The 19,348-nt window shown below is 39.4% G+C and overlaps 1 protein-coding gene across 1 annotated transcript in view; it reads left to right on the top strand.

Annotated features, from left to right (window-relative positions):
* Positions 1–19,348, top strand: part of DOCK3 (dedicator of cytokinesis 3) — a 4,843,230-nt gene that overhangs the window by 2,129,303 nt on the left and 2,694,579 nt on the right. Inside the window, exon 5 of the mRNA XM_044077993.1 lies at positions 13,449–13,545. Within this exon, the coding sequence (XP_043933928.1) occupies positions 13,449–13,545 (97 nt within the window). The remainder of the gene's footprint in view (positions 1–13,448; positions 13,546–19,348) is intronic.

Raw genomic sequence — 19,348 nt, 5'->3', positions numbered from 1 at the left:
CCACACGGAAGACTTCGCCCAAAGCATGACTGCAAACTGGGCGCCATAATCAACTCTCCAGCCGACACAAGCATCCTCATAGAAACAGACAACTGGTGCCAGAGCCATGGCCTCAAGCTAAACGCCAAAAAGTGTATAGTCATCCTCTTTGGCAAAAACAAAGTGCCCACAAATTACCACATAGGTGGTAATCCATTAAGTACAGAAGAAGTCATTAGGGACCTGGGGACCCAAGTTGATAGCAATCTCTCATTTGACAACCACGTGGCCAAAGTGGTTAGAAAAACATTGTATATAGCCCACCTAATCATGAAGGGATTCACATCTAGATCAGGGGAGGTCATCGTGCCTCTTTACTCATCCCTCATCAGGCCCATAATTGAGTACAATGCCCCTTTTGGGATGTACCTTACCAGACACCTGCAGCAACTGGAAAGACCCCAAAAGTACCTCACCAAGAGGATCAAAGGGCTCAAACAGATGCCATATGCTGCCCGGTTAAAGAAACTCCAGCTCTACTCAGTGGCATACCGCCTGCTCAGAGGCGATCTGTGCCTGATGTATAAAGCCATGTCCAACCCAGAATTAATGGACATGTTGCACCTCAGAAAATCCAAATCCCATCGAGCTACGCGCTCGAGAGACTTGAACTTCAGCACTGAAATAAATAGGACATGCTGGAGGGACAGATTCATAACCCAGAGTCTCCCTTCACTCTGGAATAAAATCCCATTCCAGGTTAGGCAGAGTCCCACATTGACTCTCTTCAAGAGGAATCTTGATGAGTGGATGGGAGATCGTAGGTTTACCCCCGGCTATCACTTCTGTGTCACTGTTAGACAGAGGCACAGTATACTAACCTCAAAAAAAGGCATAGCAAAATTAATTTAAAAGGGGTGGCGAAAGCCAAACACACTCTGGCTAGGCTTATAAATGCCCTAGGGCAGATAGCCTAATATGAACCTATGAACCTATGAAACTATGAAAACATTTCATCTTTTGTTCTGTTTGCCGTTTTTCATTTAGACAGGTAATGTAGGAAGCTGATGTTTGTTACTTTCACATTGTTAAGATTAAGACCATTGTGCAATGCCTGCCTTATTTGTGTTAGTGTTTCAAAATTTGACTATCAGACTCCAGCTCATGCCATGTTTTTTTTAATCACACCAGGAAATGAGACAATTGATAGATAGTCTCATTTCCACTTGAACTTTAACGTGCCACGGGCCTACTTTCTCCTATTCATCTTTCCATCCCTGCCATCTCTGATGGTTTTTTTGCAGCCATGAAAATTAACTAAAGTCTGTGCAGTAATTTTCTGTTTCTTCATTTTTTGAAAAAGGTGTTGTCATTTCTCATGTTCTAGTCATGGTGCACACCACATGGTATATGACACAAGAGTTTTAATTGGAGTTTGAACTGTGTTGTGACCAACTATACAACTGAATCTTTAGTGAGCTTACCTGAGTGGTTACATGATTTTAAGACTTGGAAGGGAGGAACTTGTTTGTCCAACCTTAATCAAACAGATGTTGCTGCAAAGTTTGTAGTGGTACTAGCGAGTTTAGTTAATGTATATACACAGCTCAGTGTTCATGAAAATATTAGTGTTCATGAAAATATTTTTGTGAAAATTTTAATATCACATTTCCACTTACTGTTGACGCCATTGTTTATTTACATAAGCAGGTTGCTTCATGACTTAAAAAAATCATGTCATTAGAATTTTATCATAAGAATTTTGGGCACTTAAGAATTCTTTGCCCTGGATTCTTTTAGTTCTGTCTTCCACAGTTTGTTTTTTTAAGAACCAACATTTAGCATTTTTTGTTGTTTATTTGATTACGTTAATGAATATAAATGCCACTAGTTTGCTGTCTTATGAGTTGCGTGTGACTCCTAGAGTGACCCCATGGATAGCCACAGCTACATGCTGTGATTCGAGGCAATGGGGGGAGGGGTAGAAGTAGGGTGAAGGCCTTTCTTCTATATCACACATGCATGCACTCACACCTACAGTATGTTGCTAGATTAAAGCAAGTTCAGCGAACAATGACACTTTTTGCAGGTTAAATGTCAGAACCCTGTCAATGAACAGTGCTGTACAAGAATTCAGATATACTTAAATATGTGGAAAATCAGCATAGTACAGTATGACTCTGGAATTAACTTCTGCTACCAGGACATAAAAACAGTTTGTTGCCCTATTGGAAGTCCTCTTTTATTCACGTCTGAGACCCATTACTCATCACATTTTCTTTAAAGTGTATGGTCAATCAATGTAATGCACAACAAATTGCTTGAAGCACACCATTTGACCATAAACATCCAAATCATGAAACCAACTCCTGTTCTTAACTTCTGAGTGCTTCATGTGAACCAGTGTCTTTCACTAAGAAATGAACTTCATGTGAAAATCCTCTTACAAATGTTTTATTCTTTTACTACACCATCTCTCACAGTAGACCTTCAACATATTTCTGTTGTGTGCACTAGTCAGTCATATTCTTGACTAATTCTTAGGTGCTGAAATAATATTTCAGTCCTCATAGGTGAGCAGCCCACCTTAACTGCTTTTCTCTAAATAAGTCTAGAGTCCTTTCTTTTCCGAGTCTGACGACCAGTACTAGTCAGATAATAATTCATGTTCTGCATGTAGTGGTGACCGTGTAATTTAATAAAGAAAATACTTTCTGATTATATCTGGTTTAGTAAATATTTTATACTGGAGGAACCCTCTGGTATAGGAGCTTGGCTTTGCCCCTCTCCCAACTCTCTACATATACTAACTCTGTGATTGCAACAAGTCAAAAGTAAAGGGAGCAGCTGATTTTTTTTTTTTTATGAAAACTAACTTTTACTTTTAATGTTGTGCAGCCTTAGAGTTAGTATATTGGTGTTATGGCACCATTATCTCACTGTTGGAAGTCCACTTCCCTACCAGAAGCATTCGCTGAGTTGTATCTGAGTGCTGTAGTGATCTGTGCAGACAGGCTATAAACTGTAGCAACTGTCTTTTTAACCATAGCCTGAGCACTGGCTTTGTTCCAGCAGGGTGGAGAACAGCAATTGTAAGCCCCTTGCACAGAGGGCCCATCAACTGACCCCGGGAACTATAGACCCATAAGTTTAACCAGCTTTATCAACAAGACCATGGAAAAAAAATCATCATGGACCTTATCAGCAAGGACACAGGCAACCTTCAAACTCTTGGCCTCACCCAGTTTGACTTCGTTAAGGGTGTATCATGCTTCTAAACCTGGTAGACTTCTTTGTGAATGTCACCAAAGCCCTGGATGAAGGCAAAGCAGTACATACCATCTATTATGACTTAGCCAAGGGTTTCAACACAATCTCCCACTCAGGTATTATTGAGAAACTCTCCCAGTTGGGGATTAAACCATATGTCACTAGATGGCAACCAGATCACCGACAGAACCCATACTGTCAAAGTTGGAGATTCCAACTCCACCAGCAGAACAGTTACCAGTGTGGGGTCCTACAAGGTTCTGTGCTGGGTCCTCTATTGTTTTGAATCTATTTCTCAGAAGTCCAGGTGAAAATAGATGGCCTGTGGCTTACCAAGTTTGCAGATGACTGCAAACTGGGAGCAATCATTCAGTCCCCTAAAGATATTAGCATATTGCAGGAGTAGTTAGCACAGACAAATAATTGGTGCCAAAGCCATGGTCTAAAACTGAATGCAAAAAGTGCTGCATTGTACCCTTTAGCAAAGAGGTAGCCCCTGCAAATTACAATATAGGCAGCACCCCCCTAAGCACGAACCCAGTGGCACGTAACTTGGGAACACAAGTTGATGGCAGTCTAAACTTCGATCACCATGTGTCCACAGTGGTAAGGAAAGCATTTTACATTGCACACCTCATAAGTAAGGGCATCGCATCCAAGACCAAGGATGTTATAATCCTCTATACTCCACCCTCATCAAACCACTAATAGAGTACAAGACTCCCTTTTCAATGTTCCTCACCAGATACCTGCAGCAGTTGCAGAGACCACAGAGGTTCCTGACCAAGAGAAGTCAGGCACTCCAAAACATGATCTGCATGGAAAGAATGAAAGCCCTGTGACTGTACTCTGTGTTCTACAGGCTGCAGAGAGGTGACCTCTGCCTGGCATATAGAGCAGTCTCTGGCCCTGCTCTAATGGAAATGCTGCACATCTGCAGATCAAATGGGACAAGAGTCACTTGTTCTAGAGATCTCAACCTAGCATGTGATTTAAACAAAACATACTGGAGAGACAGATATGTCTACCACAAACTGCCGCTACTCTGGAATAACCTCCCAATTCATGTTAAGTAGAGTGCAGCCTGGACAACTGGGTGGGAGACTGTAAATTCAGGTATATATTAGATCATAGAAAATCTTCTTTCATTGATAGCTTAATCATCGACCCCTATCCATCAAAACTAACTTCAGTGAACAATGCAATTTTTTACAGGGTAAGTAACCAATTGGCCAACAACACAACTTTTTCCTTTTTCCCACCGTAGTGTGATCTCAGAGCTGGCATATATAGTTGGGGGGTGGGGGTGGCCCCCCACATTAGGAGATATGGGGGCAAAGCCCCTACTGGGATGGGTTTAATTTAGTGTGATGCGTGTTTCGGTGGGGTACTGGCCAATTAGTCATTTACCCTGTAAAAAAATGTTGATGTTCACTGAAGTTAGTTTCATTGAATACGTCAGTGAATAAGCTGTCGATGGAAGAAGATTTTGACAGTCTAATATAGGCTCATAAATTCACCCCTGTGGTGGCACCTATGTCGCTCATGGACGGGGGCAGCTGGTGCTGATCATAGATTAACAAAAACTTTACTTACCAGTACATCATCCAAGCACTTTTGCTCAGAACCACAGGAACGCCTATAGCTCAACACTCTAATTAACTTGACTTCACCACTTCCTCTTGCACTGCATCACTATTTAATCTCAACCAGCCATAAACACCATCCAGCTGAATGATATCCATATGCACCGCCACAAAATTTCCCACTGTCTCAGATTTTCACCTTGTACCATAACAATCCAATTGCTACACCACCTCACCTGCTTCACCCCCTTACGTAACTTCTCAATGACACCTTCATACTGGCCAGCCAAATTCTAATCTCTCTTCTTATAACCTCCCTGGAATCTTACCCTCCATACAACTATTTCCAAACTAACTGTCATTTTATAGACCAGTATTTTTTCACGTTCATCCTCCATAACTGTATAGCCTAAGATTTCTTCATTAAGTACTTAAAAGTCTACCTGCAAGTAATAACCACTCTATCTGCTTCACTTCTTACAGCCGCACTACTTTAAATGTAATGCTTTACTTCCTCTCATGAATACACGCTTCTTCTCACTATAAATATTACAACCCCCCCCCCCCAATTTAATATCACAGACCTAAATCTCCTGCTTCTATTCTTACCAAAAACACTGCTTGGTTAGCTTACACAATGTCATTTTAATCTATACCTTGTAAACCTTTCACATATTATTGATCCCTTACTTAACACTAACTACCCATATTGCATATGCCCTACACTGTACAGCTGTAACTAGTTCCATTACTTTAAACCATTTCTCTTGAACAGCAAAATGCATATCCTCAAACTTGCCTTGAGATTAAAATTAAAAAAAAGAAATGTCTCTATGCTACTTCCCCATGTTTCAGTAACCCTGAAGTGTAATGGAAATATCCATTCTAACCCTGACCATAATCTTCATAAACTAAACTCTTTCTCAATGCATACATACAAACATGCAAATATTTCAGGCATAGGTGATAATAGCAGTAGACCAGAGCAGTCATTCTCATACTAAGTGTCCAAGTTGTTCTTAAAGTATCTGAACTAGCGCTTGCTTTAATGTGATGTGGTAGTCTATTTCATACATCAGCTACTGTCTGAGAGAGACAATTAGTATTATATAATCACCTACAGAGGTTGTCTGATAATACTCTACTATTCTTTGATAACCCCATCCAATTCCCACAGGTAGTTATCTCTAAATCCCTATATGCCTGAATAAATAAGGTAGGTATTCATCCAGTGACCATTTGTTACAAATATGCCTTTTCAAAAAATATATGACTACAGTCCATATGGACTATTCATTGTCATAGAAGCAAGAGCATTTGGTGTCCTTAAACAATTTTTCTTTTAGTTTGTTTCTAAGTATCTGAAGTGTACCTTGCTGCCTTAGTTCAGCAAGTAGCTGATTCCAAATGGTGGGCCTAGCCTATAGAAAGATCTCTGTCATGTGGTATTTTTAAAATGAGGTCTAATAATTGTAATAGTATCTTCTTAGGTTCATGGTTATATACTAGGCTAATGGCCACCAGGGCCTTTATAAGCCTAGCTTTGCGATCCAGCCCAGTTGTGTCCTTATGAATCATGGAATTTATTGGGGGGGTATGTTACTTAGGACATTTCTAGAGGTTATGTGGGGGGGATGTTAGTTTGATCATTACTCCCTGCCTATGTCTGTCAGTGACATGAGGGACAGACCTACAGTGAATTTTTCAATTTCCCATCCTTTGGTTAAGGCTACACTTACATGTGGTTAAGGATGGATTCTGCTTCACATGGATGGGGAGCCTGTGCCATTGAATGGACATCCTCTGAGACAAATATCTGTCTTGCCAAAATGTCTTATTTATGTCACAAGCAAAATTTAAATCCTTGAATGTAGTGATTCTGATGCTAATTTTGCAGATGTGCAAAAGGTCCATCAGCGCTGGATCCAAGGATGCCCCATATGCGAGGCATGGATCACCTCTTAATAGCCTGTAGGATACAAAATATAGGGATAAAGCTTTAAGTCAAACTGTATAAGAAAATGTGTTTATTCCCTGGATTCTCCGGTTAAGGAACCTTTGTGGGCATTCCACCTGTTGCATATGTTTGGTCAGGTACATGCCAAAGGGAGCATTGTACTCAATGATGGGTCTGTAAGGGCTGAGTAAGGTGACACCATGACTACCTTGGACCTGGTTGCCATGCCCTTACTTATAAGATGGACAGTGTGGAATGATTTTCTTATTACCTTGGCGACATGTTGGTCAAAGGCCGGATACTGTCTGCATACTTTCCTAGATCTTTGACTACTGTGACAGCTCTTAGGGGTGTCTTATCAAAAGAGTAATTAGCCTGGATGACAGTTTTCCCAAAAGATGCTGTAATGCATTTCTTGGCATTCAGCTTTTTTTAAAAACACCTTTATTGAATTATAACTTGTGACACAGGCAAATTTACATTTATATAAAAGTAATCAAATTGTATTAACAAGTTTACATTTACAAACATTATACTTCACACATATTGCTATATATCATATAGTCTAAGCAACATTACATAAATTATTCAATTTCTGCCCTTTTTTTAATCAGTGACTTTGGCACATTTGTCTGTGTTAGACCATCTTGTAAAATGGGGAGCATATGATAGCTCATAGTTTGCAGTCATCTGCAAACTTGGTCAGCCAAAGACCCGTAACATTAGCCTTTACCTCAGAGAAGTAGATGCCCATTAATAGTGGTCCTAGCATGGATCCCTGTGGTACCTTGCTTCTAACCAGTCTCTTAGTAGAGATTGTATCACAAATCCTGACTTCTTGGGTCTTGTCTGTGAGCCAGCTGGCAATCCAGCAAGTTATTTAGGGGTTTATTCCCAGTTCTGTGAGTTTGTCAACTATACACGACTGACATATTGCACTGAAAGCTTTAGCCAGGTCCAGCCAGCTAATATGCATGATTTACCTCTCATCCTTTGCCTTGGTGCCTCCTCAAAAAAAAAAAACACCAGGTTTAGTTGGTGTGATCTTCCATTGAAAAAGTCATACTGCATTGGGTCCAGTATCTGAAGGTTTCCTATGTCTTTGTTGATCATTTCCATGATAATTTATTCCATGGCTTTGCGTATTAGACTAGTCAGGCTAATAAGTCTGACGTTTCTGGGGTTAGTTGATGGTTCACCTTGTGAAGTGGGACAACCATTGCAGTCCTCCATTTTCATGGTACAAAGCCTGTTTCAAGGCTATAGTTGAAAAGTGACTCAAGTGGTGCTGATAGCTCATATTTCCAGCTGTTTAGTAGGCATCCTGGGATATTGTCGGGGCCCACTGAGGTTGTGTTTCTAGCCTTAGTAAGTGCTTCCAAGACTTGCTCCCTGTTATGGTATGCTAGTCAGTATTTCATGAAGGGAAGTAAGGGATGTGGGGGTGGAATTGGTACGATATGGACATCTTTTAGAAGATATGAGATATCCCATGGAAACCATGGCAACCGACACCAATATACTCAACTCGGGTACCTGTACAGGAGGCCTATAGTTGTGTCCATGAATGTGGATAGATAACTAAAGAATGTATCTTTCAGCAGCTGCTAATACATTTCTGCAGTCTGGAGACCTCCAGTGGTGCACTGCAGTATACACCTCGGAAGGTATTTTACATATATATTCAGCTAGTGTTTGATAGTTATGATGAAAGAAAAGAACCACCACAACACCTCTGCCTTACTAAAATGTGGACAGATGTCATAGTCATAGCAGAGATAATGACAAAGAACAAAGCAGCTGCACAGGTCTTGGGGTTAATATAAGAAATGATACCTGTAAAAAATAGGCATATGCATTAGTAACCGTAGCACAGAAACAGGATGGCATGTATAGATGTATAAAATATAGTTAAACAAGCATGTGTACAATATTGCTATATATATATCAAGGGTTCAGAGTTAGAGACATCATTAGTCAAACTACTTGCAGGCTGTAACAAGAACTGTCGGTACACAATGGCCAGGACCTTGGTAGCATATCATGTGATTGAAAAAATGTGAGTGCTGTTCACTGAAATTACATTTGGTGATAGTGGAATTTGTTTCTTTCTCCACTGTTGTGTGACTTCTGAACTGGTATATATAAGTCTGTGGGTGGGGAGGAGTTCACCACATGGGGATTGCAAGGGGCTTGCCCCCTTATAAAGCAAATTCTAAAGTTGTTTGTTGAAGGTGGTTTCAACAAATATTTTTTTTTTCCATTTGTCAAAATTACCTACAGTGAGCTGACATGAATTCCAGGAACTCAAGGTCTCCCCAGTAATGTAATAACCAAGTTCCCTTACAACAGAATTCATGAGAGATAGATGGCCCTGCCAGTGCTGACCATCCTCTAACCCACACATATGCATATGTGTAAGCCCTCTGTAATGGCAAGGCTTAAATGCCTGCCACCACTGTGGTAGTTATGACAGATGTTTGCAGAGCAACATGTCTTATTATCTGGACAGAGGATGTACCAGTAAACATGGACAACCATATATAGACTGCGTTACAATGTATGAGGAGCTACCACAGGTGCATCGAATGACTAGTATGATTGCATAGTTATCTGTTTCAGGGGCTCATGACTGAAACAGCATACAACACCTAGTTGGAGTAATGCATTATGTGACAAAGCCTGAATTAATTCAGACTGCATTATCTGTAAGTGACACAATGCTGCAGTGGTATGAAACATCATATGATAGGATGATGGTCACTAACCTAATGTGGTCAGTGATTCCTGTCAGACTGCACACCGGCTGCATAGAGCACATGGTGCAAGGTGCAGTCCTTGGTATTTAGTCCAGATGCAGAGATGGATTGCACCCACAAGCTGTGCAATCCACAATATCTGGCAGCTACAACCACCCTATCCCATGCCTCCAGCATCTTATTGGAATGGCAGTGCTGTGGTGGCACCACAGCAGGCCTGTTCCTGGGATGATGAGGTGTTACAACACCTCCAATCTGAGCTCTACTTTCATCCAGCAGAAGCACTGCTACTGTATAGAGCAGATAGGTCTGGTGAGGTGCCCCTAACATGACCAACGTGTGTTGGCTGAGACCCTAATAGAGGAAGCAGAGTTGTTTCCACGGGATACTCTGAGTAACCCAGAAGTGGATACAGTTTGTTCTATGGAGACTTCAGGCATGCCATCATCACTACCAGTGCCAGAGGCAGACCTAATTGTTGTTTGCACAAGAGGAAGTGAATCCATCCCCTGTGCCTGTTCCATTGTGATGTCAGCAGCATCTGTGGCAGCCATGGAAACACCACTCCTTTCTTCAGTGCCTGGCCATCCATGTCATGCAAATGATAAGGAAAGAGAGATACTCCAAGTGAGAATTCTAAAAGAGTGCAGCCTGTCTGATCAAATATCCTCCCACTTAGTGGCCCTCATCCTTTGATGCACTTTTCTCAACATTCACTGTGGAATGAGATAGAAACATTAGTACTAAACAGAACGTTACATGCACTAGAATATGATAATGAGAAATGGACATTTACACAGATGTGTTACTTATCCCCCTGCATGAGGAACCCTGACCTCCCACTCACCTTGAGAGTACCATTAAGGAAATCTCTGGCAGGGAGACAAGCAAAGGTTTCTCATCTTCTGTTAAGAGCAAATCTGTGACAGGGATGTGACAATGATTCAGGATATCCTGCACCATAACTACCCTGATTTTAGCCTTCAGCCACAGGTCTCTTCACCTACATTGGCATTCAGTGACAAATCTGCCATGGCCATCCACTGCGTTAACATAAGCTGTCACCTCTCACCTGAAACTGCCTCTCCTCACAGTGTATCTCTTCATGGTCAACCCCCCCCACACCATGTTTTATCAGGGACCTTTCACTCATGGAATGCTTAAATGCTTAGGGGTTCACAGCCAAGAGGGCTATGCCTCACTAGCTGAGACAGACAGGTGGGACCCCCAATGGGTTCATTGCTGGCATGACACAGCATATGTGCGATCCCTCTGAGCGACAGGTATAAAGATGGCATCATAGCAGAAACCATGGGCTCCTCTGTAGACTGACAGTGTACAGAATGCAGCATGGTAATGGTATCTACCAGAAGGGCACATATGCACCAAGCTGTGGGCACAGCTTGGGTGGAGAGTGACACAAAAAATGGGAATACCCAGAAACAATGAACAATGCTGCTAAGAGATACAACCTGAGAAGAAGGGAGACATAAAAGTTGTGGGCACTGCTATATCCTGATCACAGGACCCCCACAGTCCCACCAGGTCAGTACTTTAGACATCATACCCACCCTATATTTTGTAGTCCATGGTGTATTCAGCACTGTACTCCTACTTGCTCTTCTTGGCTCTAGTTCCTGCAGGATACAGTCCATGTTGATGCGCACTGGACTGTCTGCCATCTTCTGTGGTACTTGAGCCAGATGGGGATCTAACTCATCTTCCATATGTACCAGCAGCTTCCTTCAGTTATAGCTAGTGCCACAAGATGGCCTGCAGAGACCAGTACCCACCCATCCACTTCATGCAGGACCATTATCCAGTCACATGTTCCCAAACATATAGTCCATTGGCGCATCCCCCTTGCAGTCAAAACTGGCATTAACTCAGGAGGCCACTTAGTTCACTGCTGTGCCCAAATGGCACTGGCGAATGTCATAGGACACATGCTCCTCGACATTATGTATGAAGCTGTATACATAATTGCATTGCTGTTGTATTGTAATTATGTTTTTTTCATGTTTATTATGTAAATTATTTTTACATACATGTTGGCATGCTATGTATTTCATATCCCCAGTTATGCAGCCTTACTGTGGTATGGTTACCTGTATGGAGTTGGAGTATCATGCCAGATGACTGTGACAGTGGTAGGAAGTTTGATACCCATGTATACTGGCCTCTTATGCCAGGATGGTATTCTGTGACTGTGTTCCATCATACACCAGCAAACTATACCTAAGGTGCTGTAGCCCTGTAAATTTGCCCACTCCTGCCACAAATACAGGGTAAATGATTCATAGAGTTGTGAGTGTTCACTGACTGACACTGTGTCTCAGTTTATGAAACAAATACAGTGTCCTGTGTGCACAACTCAATGTAAATTGCCTGTGTCTATGTGCAATAGAATACTATATTTATGAATAGGGATGGTTTTTAGCTTAACTGTGTGCTTCAGTGTTTTCAATTCAATCACATAAGCATGAATAAACTCTTCTGGCTCTTGGTTTCTAGTGGAAACTAAATGATGACTATATTGTAGATCCTACCTCTCAACCAGCATGAAATCTGGACAAAGCCTAAAATAATGGGTGACAAAGACCCCAAAATAGGGACATCTCTCTGTATCCCAGAGAGTACTCTGTCTATGGAACAGGCCCCCCATCCATGTGAAGCAGAGTTCCTCCCTAATCCAAGTGAAACTTGGACAATTGGATAGGAAACTGGAAATTCATCCCTGGTTTGGCACCTGTGTCTCTAATGCAGACAGGTAACCTGTAAATGGTTCATCTCCCAGGCCCATGCTTACACCTATCAAGGGTATCAGATGTAGTCAGAGATTTCAGATGGATGACTAGGCTTAAAATGGCCCTTGTGGTTGTTAGCCTAGTAAACACCTATGAACCTATGACACATTCTGAATATTGTTCTTATAAACTTAGAAAGTTGATAGAATTCTTGATTTTGTGTTAGGATGCATTTTCTGAAGAATAACAAGTGCGAAACAAGTGTGAAACTCGTGTGTGTCATTATTTACTGACTTCAATTTTCAGTGATTTGCCAGAAAATCACAAAATTTATGAGAAACAGACCAAAAATATGAGAAAAAAATCTGGACATTCTGCAAAAATATGGACAGCCGAGAGACATATTACAGGTTATTTTTAGGGACATAGGATTGCTGATATCTTTCCTTAGTATTGACTTGATCAGTTCTGTTTAATAAGATTACATGTATTAAATAATCTAGCCTCTGCCACCAAACATGGCATTAAATGCCAAAAAGTCAGTATGACAATTACGTTGTGTTAAAACAACAGCGTTATGTGTGGTCTGCTTTTCAAGTGCTGTAAATCTGAATGAGAGAATTTGTGGCTAAGTGGGATGCAAATAATGTCAGAACATAAACATTAGATGTGTGCTATGTTTCAGAAAATGTGTTCCATCCACATTTTGTTATAAGTTTCAAGAAAGTAAGGTACAAATTTTAGATTTTTGGCTATCGTTCTCTAAACCATGTTCAAAATGCACAAATTGAAAGACCGGGAATTAAATTAGTCTGCCTGACTTCTTTTCTGGTAATTACTTTTGATAGCAATACACTACCTTCACTAATACGCACACACACACACACACACACACACACACACACACACACACACACACACACACACACACACATGCACAACCATATTCTACAAATAAAAAATTATGAACCACAAGAAGAAAAAAATCTGTGCTGCATTTTCATTTGTTACCTAAAGCACTACTGAAATGGGATTGACTATCAAGCTGCAATAATATTTCATCTGGAATTGACAAACTGTACATATGCTTGTTTGACTGCCATCTACTAAATAGTAATGCTTCTCTTCTTTGTATTTGTTCTTGTGACAGGCTGTATGAAACTGTTGTTCCAGTAGAAGACCCTGTAGTGACAGAGGTCACAGCAACCTTACAGGAATGGGCAGTGTTGTGGAAACAGTTGTATGTGGTAAGTAATGCAAACAACATCTGGAAGAATATTATGCAAATATACTAAATTCAAAAAAAATATTCTGTTTGTTTGCATATCCGCTTAGAATTTCTAAACCAAAAAAGTTACTATTACTTATTCTGAATTATTTGTTTGCCGCAAAGAATGTATGATTGAGCAGATGGGTATACTTCTCTGCATTTGCTAAGACATGAGACTTTCTAGGTATTATTTTGTGTATTTGTTGTTCTGAGGCAGCGGTCTTCAATTAAAACTATTGCTATGGCATTGTGGGATAATGAGCATTGTTAATAATTATAGGGCCGTGGCCAAGGAGAGAAACAGGGTACGGCTTGAAAGCAAGTGTTGGTTTGTTTGCTGCATTTGTTTATTTATTACTTTTATTTATTTATTTTGACTGAGACAGTAACAAAGACATTTAATGATGCTATAGATTTTCTGAACCATTTTTGCAAGAAATGCTAGCCTCAAACTTTTACAAGTGGTATGAGTGAAGGAATCCTTGAGACTGCTATTTCCCTTACTGTGAGGGAGAGTAAACTTTTATCTACTTCAGACCAAGATGTCTCCACAGTCCAAAGTCAAGCCCTGATTAATTTAACATATTCCATAGGCTTTGACTTTGGTTGGTCAGTACTACCTAAGTACCAGACATTGAGTTGATCTGAAGAACTGATTCTCACTATACTCAATGAATGCTGTTACCATTGTGTATGTATGCGAGCATGCATGCATGTGTCTGTTATGGGTATATTACGTTATGGCTAAATTTTTCATGTAATCGCAAAACATCAAAAAAGTAATCAAAAACATATAGTTGGATCACATTTCATCTAAAATTTCATATGCAGCGAATACACCTCCGTTTTTTGTTTTTTTTTGCAAGACGAAAACCTCACTGAAACCTCTATGAGTGGACTTCCCTGTCATTCTCACCTTACTTAAATATAGTGACTTCTTGGTTACACAACTGCAAAGAAAGGAGAAAACAACACACACACTGAATTACTGCTGACATGCCAATACAAATGTATAGGTGCGCACTGGCATGGTACAAACGATGCACAAGACTTATTTGCCTTGTAACATCCTCAACCACACCAGCACTGATTCCCTCTAGCCTACTACAGCTTTCTATTAAATGTGATTGGATTAATTGTCTTTAAGATGAAATGAATTTCAACATTTTTTTAATATTTTGAGTTTAGATAAAATTACATATATCGCTCACAAGTTATGAACCAAGGTCTTCAGTCGTACAGTAAAAGATATTTCATGCACCACACAAAGAAGTCCCTTGACATAATTAATTTATCCATTTTTATTCTGCCATTTTAATGTTGCATTACTGTTTTCCATTAACTTTAATAGGCTGCATTAATTGCCTGCTTTCCTGCTGAAGAGGATTTTAAACAGTTTGCATAGGTGTCATGCATGGAGTAGCTCATGAGTGGCTTTATGCTCCTCTTCAGAGGTAATTTTTAACTTTTTTCTTCTGTTTTTTTTTTCCCTTTTGTAGTGTTAGCTTTTTCTGCAGTCTAGGAGCACAATGAGGGTAAGACTGTTTGGAATTTAGAAATGCATAATGTAATGTGAAATCATGTTCTCAGCAAGACTGCACAAGCATTATGCTCGAGGCATTCAAAGACATCTCTATCACTACAGTGGTATGAAGGCACAGGCCATTACTATGCCAGTGGTTTCTCTGGTGAGGGCCACATACAAATACAGCAGTCCTGGGGTTAGGCCAATCTGAATTAGCAATGCTTTCTAGTCCAGAAATTTTCATATGGAATAGTATGTTAGAGCAATTCAAAGAGTTGGTGCTGTGTGAGCTATAAAGTGAAAACTTATGCACTGTCTTTTGATAGTGTATGCCCAGTACTTGCTATGGCAGGAGCAGATCTCTTAGTACTACATGTGTTAACTATAGCAAAGCAGGGCTATTAGCTCCACAAAAATACTGTTTGTATGTGTGGGTGAGTGTGCCTATGCACAAGTGTATGGTGTGTGTGTGTGTGTGTTTGTGTGTGTGTGTGTGTGTGTGTGTGTGTGTGTGTGTGTGTGTGTGTGTGTGTGTGTGTGTGTGTGTGTGTGTGTGTGTGTGTGTGTGTGTGTGTGTGTGTGTGTGTGTGTGGACACGATTGTGTGGATATGTGTGTATCTGTCTGTCTGTAAGTCACTAGGTTGTTTGTGCAACTGCATTGCATGGGTCAGTACTAGAAAGGCTAGCACAGTTATTTCAATTCATAAACATGATTATGAGCTGTCTAATGAAAGGCTGCTCAGTGCAGCTATAGCATGTCTTTGCATTGCTAAATATTGCTTTGGAAATGATATGTCTGTGGATATTGAGGTTTGTTAGATCCATAGTTTAGCTATGTTTTTAGTTAGTTTATTTTTCAGTTAGTTTAGATAGAATCAATCCATTTTGCCAACAGTGCTTTTTTTCTATTGGCTTTTGTCTAGTTAGTGTTTTACTACATCACACACTATGTCCACAACTATGGCAATTTGGAGAATGCTAGTTTACCTAACAAGTGCAGACTGAATACTCAGTCTAAACAGAAAGCACCATAGCCAAGAAGTGAACCAAAAATCATATTTCTGTCTAATGTTTAAGTAAAGATTAATTGGCAGATATTAATGTAGAGTGTACCTTTTGGTCTGAAAATGTATCTCTGCTTTGTAATTTGCAAATGTAGTTGAAGAATGACTTGTCTGTCTATGTCTATAACATGCTTCATTGTCTCAGTGCGTGATTTCAAGTATGTTAAATCAGAACTATACAAATCATCTGCCTATCCTACATGTTATGCATGGCTGTAAAAATATGGAAATAGCTTTGTTTTCATAAATGTGTTGCACAGCCAAAAATGTTGGGTACATTTTAAACATGTTAGTAAATAGCGATCTTCTCTTTAGTACCGGTGGCAAATGTAAAAAATACTGTGTCTGCAAGGTAGACTTCCCCAGTGCAACCCAGCATTTAGTGTCCACTATAAATTTGTTTTGACATTGCTATGCCTAGAAGTGTGGTCATTGTTTTATAGTTTGTCTCTTTAGGGGTAACTCGGCTGATCCAAAGACAGCCATTTTCAGTACTGGTCTGTGTCTGAGGCCTTCAAACACCACGTATATATAAACACACGAGTTCATGCATTTTAAGTGCCTATATTTTATTACAGCACATTCATTGTAGCATAATAGTTATTAAGTGAATTAGTATCAACTGTATAAGGTAAGGACACACAAACCAAAGTGCTGCAGGGGTTGTATCTATTCTTTTTGGTGGTAGCATGCAGTTTAACATTTTTGTTATGTAACTATGGCAATGAATATTGTGGTTAAATTAAGGAATAGATGTTATTTAGTCAGAATTTAAAAGGTAATTAATTAATTAATTAATTAATTAATTAATTAATTAATTAAATATTAATTGCTATTACTATTACTAATTAATGATTAATTAATTTTGTAATGCAGATAGTTCTAATGCCATTCTATAATCCACTATAAAAGAAAACAAACTTTTATTAGTTGAGAATGTTGAATGCATTGGTGATGAATTGCAACAGACTCCCAGGATAACGGGACAGGGAAGAGAAATCAACCTGCAACATAGCATATGCCATGTCAGTCTTATAGCAGAAATCACACACAAGATTTAATAGCTTGCCCAGGTCAAAGACTGTACAATTTATTAATGTTTCTTATTTACCAGGTAAAGAATCCTGTTTGATGTTGTATCCAAAATGCACAAATAAAGCACAAACCTATTCTGCAGGATTCATGTTGCTTTGTAAACATCAGCAGGATTCATGGCAGAACAAGAAATATAAATGTACAAGTTAATTTACAAATGTATTAAGCATGTGCATTTAAGACCAAAGTAGCATGATAGTATGACAGTCTAATCTTGCTTACTAATTTATTTATTAACACGTGTATGAACTTATATTTGTTTGTTCAAATGGACTTTATCTCTAGCTATCTAGATATAGATGTACATATAAAATAATTAACTACTGTTTTGTGATCTTTGGTATCCCATGAGTAACATATGCTACAAGGAGAAATAACAGAAGCAGGGTAGTTTGCTTTTTTACTATGTAAAGAGGTTCATGTCAGTAGTATATTCAAAAATAGCACATGTATCACCAGTAAACTTGGATAAAAAAACAGCAATGCAAATATACTGTACAAAGTTTGTGCAGTTACAGTGCAATTACACTAGATGGTATTTATTAGAGTACAGGATAACTATAATGAATAAAGAGCACCTAATTACCTAATTACTAAAGGATATTCATGCTGGCTTCTGCTCAACTATCTGTCTGCCAAATCCTGTAAAATTTATCAACATTGTCATACAGGGTTTTCTAAAACTCATCATGATAACTGATATTCTTTACTGAAGTCTGAAGAGCATTCCATCTTCCTCTATCGGAAATAAGTTCCTTGTATAATTCCTGCTTAAAGTATGTATCAGCTTTGCAAAACCTGGTATGGAGATTCTATTAAGGTAACGAGAAAATAACTCATCATGGTGTGCTTTTTATACATGTAGGAGGTCATTGTGGTCCGCTGTTTAGGTCTGAGAGAATAGATCTCGCCTCGTGAGCCTTTTGCAGATACAGCTGAGTCATGTTTTCAGTTATTTTTGTTTGTTTTTACAGGGTTAGCCACCTGGTGTTTTAAACCTTGGCTCTAGATGATTGTCAGTCTTGAAGTGACACTGACCCCATGTACAAAAATGGGAAAAAAAAGTGTTTTGGATGGACAGATGGCTGAGTTGTCAGAGCTTATAAGTGTGCATAATCTTTGTTCCTTTTTAAAAGAAGATCAAATAATACTTATATATTTCAGCTTAGATTGTTAGAAAGTATATGTCAGTTTTAAAGGTTGATAGACACATCTTATCGACATGTGGTGAAAACAACAATGCTGTATCTAAATCTACAGCCAAATCCAGAAGTTCCTGAACCTTTTCACTTCTCTTGTTACTGACAGTGAAATATATTTCAGAGAAAAGAAAGACAGAAAGAAGATGGAGAATATATTAGAAATGAAGGAAGAGAAAGCAAGAGGCTGGGAAGAACATTACTTACTGCTTCAGAGATCTCTGAGGAACACAGTGGATATGAGAACAAGTAGATACTGTGTTAGAAAAGTTGGAGGGGAACACATTAGGCTGGATAGACAAAGACTTAGTACTTGCTCCACCATAAGTAATGAGTGCTAACCTTAACCCTGTCCTTACCCCAACCCTAACATGCAGCTTACCTTATGAAGCCCTTTCCATAACACTATCAGTTTTCAGCAAATTTGAGCTGTGGTTGGTTATGGGGTAGTACATAAGAAAAGGATATTTGATTACTTTATTGATGTGCTGTGTGCTATGGTGTAGTTATTAATATTAAGAATGGTTGCTGAGTTTATGTCAATGTTTTTTGTGTTGATCATTTAACATGTTGACCATTTATAATATAGGTTCACCGATTAATATGTAAGGAGGATACATTGTATGCCAGACACAGGTCACCTCTTAGCAGTCTGTAGGACACTGATTATGGTGACAGGACCTTGAGTTGGTCCATATAGGACATATTGTTCTGGTTTTGTATCTTTTTAGTAAGGTATCTCTGTGAGCTTTCCAGTTGTTGCATGTGTCTGGACAGACACCTGGCAAAGAGGACATTATATTCAATTACTGGTTTAATGAGGTCTGATTAAAGGGAGTCAGTCCAGTAACAAAAAGACACAGCACGACCATCCATGTAAAATAAGGTTTATTACT

The sequence above is a fragment of the Protopterus annectens genome, chromosome 7.part0, assembly GCF_019279795.1.
Source record: "Protopterus annectens isolate FY-2018-M chromosome 7.part0, PAN1.0, whole genome shotgun sequence".
In the NCBI taxonomy this organism is placed as follows: domain Eukaryota; kingdom Metazoa; phylum Chordata; order Ceratodontiformes; family Protopteridae; genus Protopterus; species Protopterus annectens.
The sequence above is the reverse complement of the archived record's forward strand: the minus strand, read 5'-3'. Positions and strand labels throughout refer to the sequence as shown.